General features: G+C 45.8%; 1 protein-coding gene across 1 annotated transcript; it reads left to right on the forward strand.

Moving 5' to 3' along the window:
- Positions 1-8,809: 8,809 nt before the first annotated feature.
- Positions 8,810-9,943, forward strand: CHST4 (carbohydrate sulfotransferase 4). The gene has a single exon (XM_032195817.1). It carries the CDS (start codon positions 8,810-8,812, stop codon positions 9,941-9,943), a length of 1,134 nt encoding a protein of 377 aa, XP_032051708.1.
- Positions 9,944-13,506: the final 3,563 nt, after the last annotated feature.

A 13,506-nucleotide genomic window follows, 5' to 3' on the forward strand; every position in this document is an offset into this window, starting at 1 on the left:
CTGCATGAAGTTCAACAAGGCCAAGTGCCGGGTCCTGCACCTGGGGCGCAATAACCCCAAGCAGAGCTACAGGCTGGGAGAGGAATGGTTGGAGAGCTGCCAGGCAGAGAAGGACCTGGGAGTGATGGTGGATAGTCGGCTGAATATGAGCCAGCAGTGTGCTCAGGTGGCCAAGAAGGCCAACGGCATCCTGGCTTGTATCAGGAACAGTGTGACCAGCAGGGCTAGGGAGGTGATCGTCCCCCTGTACTCAGCTCTGGTAAGGCCGCACCTCGAGTACTGTGCTCAGTTTTGGGCCCCTCGCTACAAGAAGGACATCGAGGTGCTTGAGCGGGTTCAGAGAAGGGCGACGAAGCTGGTGAGGGGCCTGGAGAACAAGTCCTACGAGGAGCGGCTGAGGGAGCTGGGCTTGTTCAGCCTGGAGAAGAGGAGGCTCAGGGGCGACCTTATCGCTCTCTATGGGTACCTCAAGGGAGGCTGTAGCGAGGTGGGGGTTGGCCTGTTCTCCCACGTGCCTGGTGACAGGACGAGGGGGAATGGGCTTAAGTTGAGCCAGGGGAGTTTTAGGTTAGATGTTAGGAAGAACTTCTTCACTGAAAGGGTTGTGAGGCATTGGAACAGGCTGCCCAGGGAAGTGGTGGAGTCACCATCCCTGGAAGTCTTCAAAAGACGTTTAGATGTAGAGCTTAGGGAAATGGTTTAGTGGGGACTGTTAGCATTAGGTCAGAGGTTGGACTCGATGATCTTGAGGTCTCTTCCAAGCTAGAAAAATTCTGTGATTCTGTGATTCTCTGATACTGGCTTCTGTAGTCAGGGTCCTGGGGAGACATCTCTCTTCACAGAGCAGCGATATGCAAAATGCCTCATGCTGTCACCTCCAGCTCTGTTCACCTGTCTTACTGCAGAGGTGAGACCCACAGGTTGATCCTGCATCCTCTTTCCATGGGACAAGTGAGCTAGCTCTGCATTCCGTGCTCCCAGACCTCACACCAGGCTCTGTGGACATCTGATTGCCTTCTCCTGTCCTGTCCAGGACAAAATCTGGGTACCAGTACTCCATTAGAGGGAAGGTGTCTTTTTGAGGAAAATACTATATGAAAAGGTACACATCAGCTGAATGTCCAGGCTACATCCTTTCCTTTCAAACAAAGCAATCCTAGAACAAAAAGAGAATCGTGCTGGGGCTGTGAGTTAATGATATGACACTTAAGAGATTTGGGTCCTTTGGACCTCAAAATGAAACCAAATAACCTGAGCTGTTTAAGACAAAGATTGATAAATGATTAATAGGATGGTGTGCAAGGGGTCTGTTGGGCCAGGTGGACTTTACAGCATGATGCTGCTGCATTGTTATGCTGTTATTACTTATGAATAGGTCTCATTTTTTAGAGAAAGCTGCTCCTTTCAAATCCCTCTCCCTTCGTGGACACCTTTCCCTTAAGAGTCCCTCCAGAGATTTCTGTTAACATGCAAATAATCTACAGTGATTAACAGTGTTCTGTTTCCTCTAAGCCCAATGTCATTTGACCAGCAGCCAGAGACATACCTTATGTAAATACCTTACAGATCTCAAGACACTTAGGTCTGTCAAGGCCACTTCCTCTATTGCTATCTTTTGCAAACATACTACTGCCAATTGACCACACTTAAGTTTTTCCTGTTGTGATAGCAAACTAACATTAAAACACAAATATGATGGAATCATTCTCCAGGCATCATAATCACAGATGCTTTGCTTCATGATGAGGGTGTAGCTTGTAGCACTCTGCCAGCCATTCAAACAAGCCTAAGCTGGCATCCGCAGGTTCTTTGTGCCAATGAAGGCCCCTTCAGCAGTGAGACCAAGGAGAAAACTAAAACAAATATCTCGAGCTGCTCTTCCTCAGATACCCAGACAAAATTGGCAGTGCTTTGGTAGAATCCTCCCAGTATGTTTATAGCTGATGCATAACCATACTGCCTGTCTTAGCTGGTGAGCATGAGCTTTATTTCCTGGGTTAGGCTTACAATGTGCTTCTGCTCTTTTCTGCACTGTCTGGGCTGGTCATGTTTAGGAGGAACATGACTTCAAACAGAGACCTAGGCAGTAAGACAACCTAGTGCTTTCTTGGGAAAGGAAAGAACTTCTCAGCTCTTGGGCAGATGAAGAAATGAAATGAAATGTTCTCATCCTCAGCTTCCAAAGAGTCTGGCAGCAGAGCCCAGCCCAGCAAAACAAACTGTGGCATTGCAGGTGGGTTGGGCTCAATCACACCTGACAGCAGTGAAGCCATCAGCTCTTCCAGGTGCTTTAGGAGTGTGGATGCAGCCTGGACCCTGGCCATCACCTCACTCACTGTCTCCTCCAGCAGCCCTGACTTCCCCTCCATGGGACTGCTGTCTGAACAGTCACTGAGTGCCTCCCACCATAGGCCTATGGCCCTTGGCTATGAGAGCCTGCCTGAACCACCCTGCCATCCACCAGTGTGCAGGCACCCTGTACGCCTGTATCCAGAGGGGTCTGCCCTGGGAAATTGCATGGAGGCATCAGGGAGGCCCTGGCAAACCATGGTGAAGCCTGCTGGGGAGCTCAGGTGAGACTTGAGCATCATTTGGGAGGGGTATGGGGAAAAGGATCCCAGGGGAAGGTGGTCTTGTAAAGCTTGTTTGTATGTGAGGGTTGGCACATAACCTCATTTGTCCAGGCAGTACAGGCCTCTTGGATCACTGTCCCCTGTAGCCTCACCAGAGCAAATGGGTGCTGTCAACACATCTGAACTACATATTTCATGAATGCCTGACAGAAGTCATCTACAAGTTCAATTTTGTGCCCTTTGCTACAAGAATGATACTGAGTTGCTGGAACACATTCAGAGAAGAGCAATGAAACTGGTGAAGGGACTGGAAAACAAGACCTATGAGGAGTGGCTGAGGGAACTGAGGCTGTTTAGTCTGGAACTAAAGGAGGCTGGGGAGGAGAGGCTGAGTGGAGAACTCATTGCTGTCTACAACTACCTGAAAGAAGGTTGTTGCAAGGTGGGTGTTGGTCTCTTTTCTCTGAAAACAAGTGATAGGATACAAGGAATTAGCCTCCAGTTGTGCCAGAGGAGGTTTAGATTGGATGTCAGAAAGAATTTCTTCACAGAAAGAGATGTTGGGCATTGGAACAGGCTGTCCAGGGAGGTGGTGGAGTCGCCATCTCTGGAGGTGTTTAAGGGATGTGTGGATGTAGCACTTAGGGACACGGTTTTGTTGTAGACTTGGTAGTGTTAGGTGCTGGTTGGACTTGACGATCTTATGGGTCTTTTCCAACCTTAGTGGTTCTAGGATTTTATGAAGTAGCTGCTGCTAGCACAGACCCTTCTGCACTCTTCTGTGAACTAGGCGTGCCTCAGCTGTACTGTTATCACTGTTGTTCCTCTCAACTCTAGACAAGCTGTTCTACTCCAAGTTACAGTGCATGTGCTGATTTCTGTTTTTAGATAGTCCATATACATAAAAAAGGCATAAGATGACCAGTGAAATTAATCCAACAGTTTAATATTTTTTTTCTTACTGTGTAAGAAAACTTAAAACTATATATATATTTTTTTTCTTTTTTAATATTCCTCCTCTGACTTACTCACAATGGTTCCTTTTGCAATTGGTGGAAGGAGATGGAGACTCCAGCAGCATTCCCATGAGCTGCTTTAGATCTCAACATGGTATAAGACAAATTGTGTTCTACGGGGCATGTGAAAGCTATATTGCAATAAAGACTGTGAATAGGGAGATATGGCTCGTTGTCTCTCCTGATACAAACTGGTGGTATTACCAAGTACAGTTGTAATACGGCAGATCATGCCTTTGACATTACTCCTCAGTCTTTTCCCATTGCTGCTGCCCTGGGTTGGTTGTGCCTGTGTGTGCATGCACACCGTGCATTGCTCTCTTCTTCAGGGAATATGAAATGGCTCACAGAGCTCACTGGTTTCTGAGTCCCTAGAAAACACTTCTAATCAAGGAACAGGGTAGAAAACAGAAATCTAGTCAGCCATTGCGTGAGGCACAAGGAAGGCATTCAAGGCTGAGTGGCATGGGGCTAATTGCTGTCAAGCATACGTGTATGATGACTGTCACATGCTTCTGCTTTGCTTTATCTGTCACTTAAAGCTTATCAGTCAGACATACAGGGAGAGGCATGTCCATTGTTCAAGAGCCAGAGGATTCCTGCTTCACTTTCCACAATGTGCAGGTCTCTTGGGGGGCAGTGTGCTAGAACAGTGTGCCTTCCCAAGCCTCGTTTCCAAAGAGGAGTACGTTTTTCCCCTCTGTAAAACTGCTCATGACACAGAAGCTGCCGTCCGGAAAGTTCAGCCAAGCAGCTCGTACTTGGGATCTGTGCAACTGAAAAAGTCTGTTGAACCCTATGACTAGAGGACTGTACAGCAGTGCTCAGTGGCTGTCACAAAGCCTGAATACGGGTGCCAAAGGACCAGCATGTCCTGGGCAAACGATATACAGGTGGAACAGGATTTCCATATATCTCTGTTCGTGCAAATGTTGGCAGGGAGAAATTAGGCTTCAGGAAGAGCTAGTCAGTGGTGTGATCATACAAACCGGCTTTGTAACTCTGACATAGAGATAAATCAATCCTACAGGTGGTGTCCGTGGAAGGTATAGGAACACATAACTGAAATCCAGGCTGCACAGAACATGGCTTGGTTCTCTCCACAGGGCTCTACCTGGACCACTGCCAGCTCCTCGCCTTGTTTCCCAACCCAGGGTTAGCAGGGCTTGACCATCTGTGTTTGTAATGCAGCAAGTGAAAGGGAACATGACCTTCCCCTCCTGGGTGTCCCTCCTGCTGGAAGGGCCCAGATTTTTTGCTTTTGCTGTCTCTTACACTTGACTAGTCCTCAGAGCAGCACGGTGAGATCCCCTGGGACATTGGATGGCGTCAGGAGGTCAACACCTCACAAGAAGGTGTGACAAAAATGATGACACTTGGAATAGGAATAACCCAAAGGGACTGTCTCTTCATAGTTGCAGAATACCACGCGTTGCCCTTGAGTGAGTCCAGTTCTGCTCTTCTTCACCACCTTGTCTGTCACAGCAGTGAATCAGTGAAGCAGTTCTGGCAGTGAATCATTAATACGACAAGTCCTGCTGATCCTCCCAGAGTTTCTCTATTCAGATGATTTCCAGCCTTCAGAGTAGCTCAAGCAGAGCACAGGCAGAAAGGAATCAGTAAGACTGCAGTACATGAGATGCATCTACTAGCAACGTGGCACACAGACAGAGCATTAGTAGGCAAATATGCCCTACCACCACTCCCAGTGGGCAAGACAGTCCCCCCTGCAATGAGGTTTGCCATTCATCTTTCATTCTGACACTCCACAGAAATCCATGTTCCTCTTTTTAAGAACAGCAGGCTATTTCAGGGCCTGCAAAGGGTCTCAACAAAATAAATTCTCAGTTGCCTTTGTGAATTTCCTGGCCCTTCTCACTTACTAGTAGTGTTTGGTCATTTGTGCTCCTTCAAGAAACTGCCATTCTCATGCTTTGCCACTAGTGGAGGGTGGAGTTTTCTAATTTAAAGCAGGTCGAAGTAGGCGGGCATGGTAGTCAGAGCTAGGACATAAATAAAAGGTACAAGAACAGATATAGGTAAGATCTGAGTACATTAGTGTATAAGAGATCCTGGTGTGAAAGGCTAAGTGCCTGTACACGAATGCACAGGTGTTTGTAAGGCTGCCTGGAGGAGTACATACCACAGCAAGTGTATGTGCAGGAGGGAAGCCTTGCTTGAAGCAGGTCTGGTGGTGCTTCAAGAGGACATGTTAAGGTAAGATTTTTCAACTATTTATTGGTAGCTGGTGTGGATATTCTGGTGCCCAGAACTCTGTTTTCTGCTTGTGCTTACCAGCCTAACTGGGGATAATTTTTGAAAAGTGCTATAGACATACGGCTGTCATTAAAGTGCTATATGTTTCCTTGCGCAGACAGAAGCTGTTGGCCTGGCTTAGAGGGTATTTCCTGCTTCTCCAGACTGTCTTCTCCATATTTCCAACTAGTTTCAGTCATGCCATGTGTTCTCTGAATTGGCAAATGCTACTTCTAACTCTGCAAAAGCTAACCAGGCCAAATTGAGGATAAATATGATAAAACAATGAGCAAGCATCACTGCCACCAAAGACCCATGTCAGGGGCTTTCTGGGCACCCAATACTCTTTGCTACACCAGTGCAGCTCTGGAGAGCTCCCCCATACTTTTATGGTAGAGTGCCATGCCGCAGTCCGCATGATGTGAAGTATATTGTGCTGTACTGTCACCTCCCTCAGACATAGATAGGTGCAGCAACCCTGTAATTTGGAGACATGCCACCCATTCTCACAGTGTATTTGGTGGGTATGTGTCCCTGGAGCTGCTTGCTGCTTTTCTGTGACTCTCTCCCTTTGCTAGCTTTCCCAAGGTCTCTGTGTGTTTTCATAAAAGCTGTAGTGGTTTCATATGGATGGCTAGCGAAACTCCACCACAGAACTCTCTTGCTTCCACTCCTCAAAGGAACTAGGGGAGAAAATATGATGAAAAATGGCTCAAGGGTTGAGATAAGGACAGGGAGATTACTCACCTATTGCTGTCATGGGCAAAACAGATTCAATGTAGGGAGATTAAACTAATTTATTACCTATTACTAACAGACTAGAGCAGTGAAAAACTGAATGCAAACTAAAAGCACCTTCCCTCCTGTCCACCCTCTTCAACCTCCTCCCCTCAATCGCCACAGGGGAATGGGGGCTGCAGTCAGTCCATAATGCTTCACCTCCACTGCTCCTTCATGGTCACCCTCTGCCCCTGCTCCATGTGGGGTCCCTCCCACGGGATGCCGGCCTTTCCGAATTCATTCTGCGTGGGCTTCCCACAGGCAGCAGCTCTTCGGGAACTGCCCCATTATGGGTCTCCCACATACGGCAGCTCCCCCCAGATCACCTGCTCCTTTGTGGACTCCTCTCCACAGGCTGCTGCTCTGCCGTGGTATCCCGTGGGCTGCAAGGGGCAGCCTGCTCCACCATGGGCTTCTCCACAGGCTGCTGGGGAACTTCTGCCCCAGCACCTGGAGCACCTCCTGGTCTCCTTCTGCACTGACCTGGGTGTCCTCACACGATTGTTTCTCTCTACATTTTCTCATTCCTCTCTCCCAGCTGCTGTTGTGCAGCATTTTTTTTTTTTTCCTCTTCCCTTCTTAACTGTGCTCTCACAGGTGCAACCAGCATTGCTCATTGGCTTAGTTCTGGCCAGTGGTGGATCCCTTTTTTAAGCCAGCTGGAGCTGGCTCTCAGCTAGCCTGGGGCAGCTTCTGGACTCCTCATAGAGGCCACTCCTGTAGACACCCCCCTTCTCCCCCCTCCCCCACCGTACCTAAAGCCTGACAAATAAGTGAAATACAAAAGGTTACTACTCTGTTTTGTTTGTTGGGGGGATTGTTTGCTTTTAACAGCTGCGCAATGCAGGCAGATTCCAGTTCTTTGTCCTCTCTTGCATGTGCTATAGGAAGACCTAACATGATGACACTGGATTTTGTCTTTTTCAGTAGTTCCTGTTCTTCATCCTTGGCACATCATGATTCTTTTTTGTTATGCTCTCGGCCAAATCCTAGCTCATCTTGCTGCCAGCTGACAATAAGTGTGCCTTTTCTGTACTGCAGTTGAGCTTTTTTCAGTCATTCATGGCTATCTGCTCTGCAGCTCTGTGAGGGCTTTCATATTTCACTTTTGCAATGTGAAGTGAACCAATTCACTCTGCCTGTGACTCTGGATGTTTGCTGTAGGGGAAAAAAAATGTGGTTAACCTTAAGACCTTAACCATCCCAGCTGCCATAAGCAAGAGATGTTGCAGTGAAAAATACATGTAAGTGTATTCAATTAGTATTTATTTCATATTAGGAAATGTCTGATAGAACTTTTACCTCTCTTTGCTGCTCCTCTATTCCACATCACCAGACACACACAGTTTGTTTCAGTTTTTCTCCTCTCCCTTTGGGGCAGACTGGTCATGGCATAAATCATTACTGCTTACTGTGTGCATGAAGAAATTCCCTGTTGAGTCTGTTGCCTCACATGAGGCTGTTCCTCAGGCAAACAAGAGCAGTCACAAGGATAGTCTGCATATCTACAACATCCAGCTGTCCTACCCTGGACATAAAAGCATACCCTTGCTTCCCAACAAAAACAAACCCATTCACTTTTACTCAGACTATTCAGATGTAGATTTTCAGAGAATAATGATTACTGTGGCTTTATATCTGCCTGGGTGTCTTAAGGCATGCTCAACGTGTTTTTCTGAATTAAGATTGCCTGGCTGCAGTCCAAGGACTTCTCTGTGAGTTACAATAAAGATGTTAATGGTGTCAGATGAAAGTGATATTATCAAAGTTCATTTGAAAGCCAGGGTTTTTGGTAAACACTACTGTATTTATTTGAACGGAAGAAGCTAATATATGACTTAATTTCACAATGGTCTTTGTTTGCAGCTGTTACTAGGCTTGGTCCAAATGTCTATCCAAATCAGCTTCTTATCAGAACTAAACTCCACATGGCATTTGTATAACCAAAAAGAAAAAAAGATCAGTGGGCTTCTTCTGGAAGCCTGTCTCTCTCTCCGTCTGTGTGATCTGGCTGTGGAAGGCTATCTTGTGCTGTGGTTTTCACAGTATCGTGGTAGTGTGGCAGCTTTCCAAAACCCTGAGCCTACAGTGGGATTGGTAGGAGCACAACTCACTACAAGTGCCTTCTTCGTGACCCTGTGATGCTGAACTTCCTCTGTCTGTCTCTGCAGGTCCCTTGCAACCATGATGAAATCTAGATGGGTGCTGGTACTCCTGATTCTGGCAGTTTTGTCCTTCGTGATTCACTTCAACTTCCTAACCTGCAGCAATGCCCCCATGGAAGAAAAGCCTTCTCCAGTCCACATCCTCATTCTCTCCTCCTGGCGGTCAGGATCTTCCTTCACTGGACAGATCTTCAGCCAGCACCCCAGTGTCTTCTACCTGATGGAGCCTGCATGGCATGTGTGGGTTGCTATGTACCAGAACAGTGCCAAAGTCTTACAGATGGCAGTGCGGGACCTAGTCAGATCAGTCTTTCTGTGTGACATGTCTGTGTTTGATGCCTACATGTCAAGCCAGAAGAAAATGTCTGATTTATTTCAGTGGGAGACAAGCCGAGCCTTGTGCTCTCCCCCTGCCTGCGACTCATTCAGTCGCAATGACATAATCACTGCAAGAAATTGCAGGACAGTCTGTGGCAAGTACCCATTCAGTAAAGTGGAGGAAGCCTGTAAAACCTACAGCCATGTTGCCATCAAGGAAGTTCGGTTCTTTGACCTGAAAGTCCTCTACTCCCTTTTCACTGATCCATCCCTGAACCTCAAAGTCATTCACTTGGTCCGGGATCCTCGAGCTGTGTTCAGGTCCCGAGAGAATACAGCAGTAGACCTGAAACGTGACAGTGACATTGTTCTGGGGTCCCAGAAGATGAAGGGAGAAATGGGACCCTACAATGCTATGCAAGAAATCTGCAAAAGCCATGTTGAGATTTACAAGGCAGGCAGGCAGGCTATTCACAGCTTCCTGAAAGACCGTTACCTGCTGGTTCGTTATGAAGACATTGTCAGAGACCCACTAGCAAAGGCTGCTCAGATGTACAGGTTTGCAGAACTCCATTTCACACCAGAACTTCAGAAATGGGTGCACAACATTACCCATGGGAAGGGGCAAGGAGGACAGGCCTTTGAGATCGAATCCAGAGATGCGCTGAGCGTATCTGAGGCCTGGAGGAAGACCCTTCCCTTCCAGAAAATAGAAAAAGTGCAAAATGTGTGCAAGGACGCAATGGACTTACTGGGCTACCGGATAGTTCATTCCGAAGAAGAACAGAAAAACCTGCTGCTGGATCTTTTGTTTGGCCAGAACTCCTCCGAGTAACAAATTCAAAAGGCAGAGAAGCTGCTTGTTGTATCTCCTCTCTGAAGGCTGCAAGGTGGAGAACTGTTTACCAGTGCAAAAGAGGGCAGAGGGGCATCTGTGTGTGTGCATGTGATGAGTGACACAGGAGCCCTGACTGCACTCATGGCAGCTTTCCCAGCAGCACAGGCTCACTCTTCAAGGCCACAACACAGGATGGAGTAATGCAAGTCTGTTTTTCCAAATTAAGTCCAGGGTATATGTGAAAGAGGAAGTATGTATGTTGGGAGCAGATATCAGAACTTGATCTCCCACAGACTGCAGCTAAGTACTAGTGAAATCACATGAAGCAACTGCACTGTAGAGGAAGAAGAGACAAACAGAAGCTGAATAAAGAGAACATTCTTTGTCATGCTGCCACTCAGGACATACAATGCCAAAAGAGGCACAAAGATAACCAGACGTTGTTTTCTGGGAAGATCCTTTTTTCAGAATGGCTAAGTTTTCAAGTTCAGTCTTTCTTTTGTTCCATTTCCATGCCTGAGCATCCAGCACTGGTGGTAATGTTGGCAAAATGTCTGTGTTCACTTACTGTGGAATAGGAAATTTGAATAAACCATCTATAGCTGAAAGTGGAAATTCTTAGGTTTTTGTATGGGAATACATTACTGGGACTACGTGAATCCATTTATTTTTCAGCTGAAATAATTCTGTATCCAGCTTTCACAACTAGGAACAGTTCTTGCCCTGGGAATTCTCACAGCCCACATGTGTGACTGAGAAGAATTCATGCTAATGCTGAGACTGTAAAGACAAGGTAAGGACACAGATTCCATTGGTATAAATACTGGAACTGACAACATAGGTTCATGGCAGTGGATTGAAAAAGCTGAGAGGAGAACAGGAAGCTATTCTATTGAATTTGTTTCAACACATTATTGTGCTCTAAGACAGGAAATAAACTTATGCTTAGTATACTGTGCCATTCTGCACCACCTCCCATCCCTATTGGAGATGCCATTCTTCTGTCTCCGTTGGGAATATGTAGCTTAAACCTGAACAACAAAACTATTTTGGCATATTTTTAACAGTGTTCTGTAAGACAAGGAGAAAAGCTTGTTAGTACGCCTAGGGAATGAAATGCCCACAAACATCTTCCTCTAAACATCCCATTTCATGTGTAAATTGCAGAGTCCATTCAACGTGTGTCAGTTTAATAGTACATTCAGAGCTACTTGTTCAAAAAGTCCTCTGGGACCTTGGTTTATGTGGATTGTTTTCTTTTAAAAAAAAAATGTTTTAAATGAAAGACATTAGTAATGCTCAATAAGTCTTTGTGTTATGAACTTCTGTCAGACTGGTACTAAGAATTGCAAAGGACCTCATCATGTGACAATTTTTGCAGGCTAGCCTGTTTTGAAGTTTGTATGACCACTGTCACAGCTTCTCCTCAGATAAGGCAATGCAAGGGACCCTGTAAACTGTTAATCTGTTCACGGCAAAATCACCTGGTTTGGCTTCTGAGATGCAATAGGCTGACATGGCAACCTGGTGGATTAATGAGGCTCAGAGAAATCTTTCTCTCTCATTTATTTATTTATTTATTTATGTGGGGGGAGGGTTGCCATGATTAGCTGTGTCAGGGATGGGCAGAGGAGAGGTGTGGTGGGAAGCATGCAGGCAAATCAGGAATGAAGAGTGAACCTTGGGGAGGAGGATAGGAGGGAGTGTTGTTTGGACAGCAAGCCCCAGTAGCATAGCTGGACTAATGGCAAAGGCCATGGAAACTGTGAGAAGAACAGGGCAGAGACAAGGGGGGGAGATGGAAGCAGAGCATGTGATGGCATGGGGTGGAGGCAAAACAAAGTAGCTGCTAAATAGACTGCAATTATGGAACAAACTAATGAGCCATCCCAAGTTAAGAACTCTGGGACCACCAAGAGTAGAAATCTAGAGAAGAGGGATGGCTTCCCAGACCAGAAGCAGCTCTGTCGTCACCTCCACTGGGGCAGGCATGGCCATATCCTGCGCAGCTCTTAACTCTGCAGGATGGTAAGAGACCATCCTGCAGAGTTAAGAAGGGAGTTGCGGGACCAACTGTGGAGCAGGAAGGGGTAAGTAGAAGTTAGCTGCCCTACCAGCAAGGGAGCTGGTAGAACAGCTGGCCAGCAGCCCATAAGATGATATGGGCAAACTTTCAAGACAGTATGACTGATAAAACTATGGCTACATCCTTTGGCACATGCATAAATAAAGATTGTTGTAGTCTGTTTAGAAACAAATATCAAGTATATGTTCTACAAGTTCAAAAGAGTAAACAGCTTTTATACCAATAAAGTGTAGGATGGCAAAGCCACTAGTCAAAGAGATGTTTAGAAACTAACTCTTGGGTATTCCTGTCTGTTGCTTTCCAACCTAGTGCATGCAATCAGTTCTTCATTGTCAATTCAATTATGAATGGCCAGAATGCATTGATATTGACGAATGCTGTCTAATTCTGAAAGGAAGCAAATAGGAAATACCCAAATTCAGATAATGGATTGCAGACCGAATACTATCTGCCTTTAAGTTTGTCTTTAACTCAAAGTTCTGGCACTTGCATTGCCACTCTGCTCATTCTTCCACGTTTACAAATATAGCTGCTTCAGGTAGTTATACAAGGAAGATGCATGTATACTTCCTTGGGCTACAGAAAATGTTCTTAATATAATAGCACAGGGCCTCCAATATGAATGTGGAAAGACAATGTGTCTCATAGCCAAAGGACTGTAACTGTGTCCTTAGTAAAGCAAAACAGATAAATTATTTTTTTATCACAAGAGAAGGCAGAGCCAGAATGCTCTGAACCAGAACTGTGTGATATAGTGACATCTCCAGGATAAGGAGATGGAAATAAGCAATTAAGAGACCTAGACCTATGTGCTTGCACAGGAAAGAATGTATCTGTGGATAAGCAGTGCTTTTCACGAGTTTAGAACAGATGAAAGAGTGCCACCTTGAATAAACTATACTCTTTGTCTTCTTATCCAGATCCCATACCTAAAGAGACCACTAAGTGCATATGGAAATGTTTTCAGTATTAGACAATTTCTTTGATGGTTTTGCCAAAGGTAAAAGCACATATACCTGACTCAGAATCAGCACTGAAGGTCTGACTAATTGCCCAGAAAAAGACAAGCTTCATTCTCAAGAAATGTCACAAAGCAGGTAAAAATATAATTATAAAAGATACAGGTAAGTCTTACACCAGATACTTCTTTTGCTGCAGCCATTTGAGGTGTTCTACCTCTCACTTTGAGCTTGAGTAGTTTAGGTTACACAAGATGATTTCATTGAATTCTGACCCTATGGTGCTGCTGAGGTACACCACATAAGCTGGAATTGGGAGTTTTTGGCTGCAGGAGGGTCTCATGCTCTTGAACTTGGCTATCGGCACTGATCAGATTTTTGAATCCAGATGTAAAAGTTTCTGTTGTTGTTAAATCTTACTCCTTATTTACTATGTTATCTTGCAGTTTCTTGTTAAGTGCTTGTCTGGTCTTCCCCACAAGTCCCAACGAACCAGTCAGAGCAGCACGAATGTA

Source organism: Aythya fuligula, chromosome 12 (genome assembly GCF_009819795.1).
Source record: "Aythya fuligula isolate bAytFul2 chromosome 12, bAytFul2.pri, whole genome shotgun sequence".
Classification (NCBI taxonomy): Eukaryota; Metazoa; Chordata; class Aves; order Anseriformes; family Anatidae; genus Aythya; species Aythya fuligula.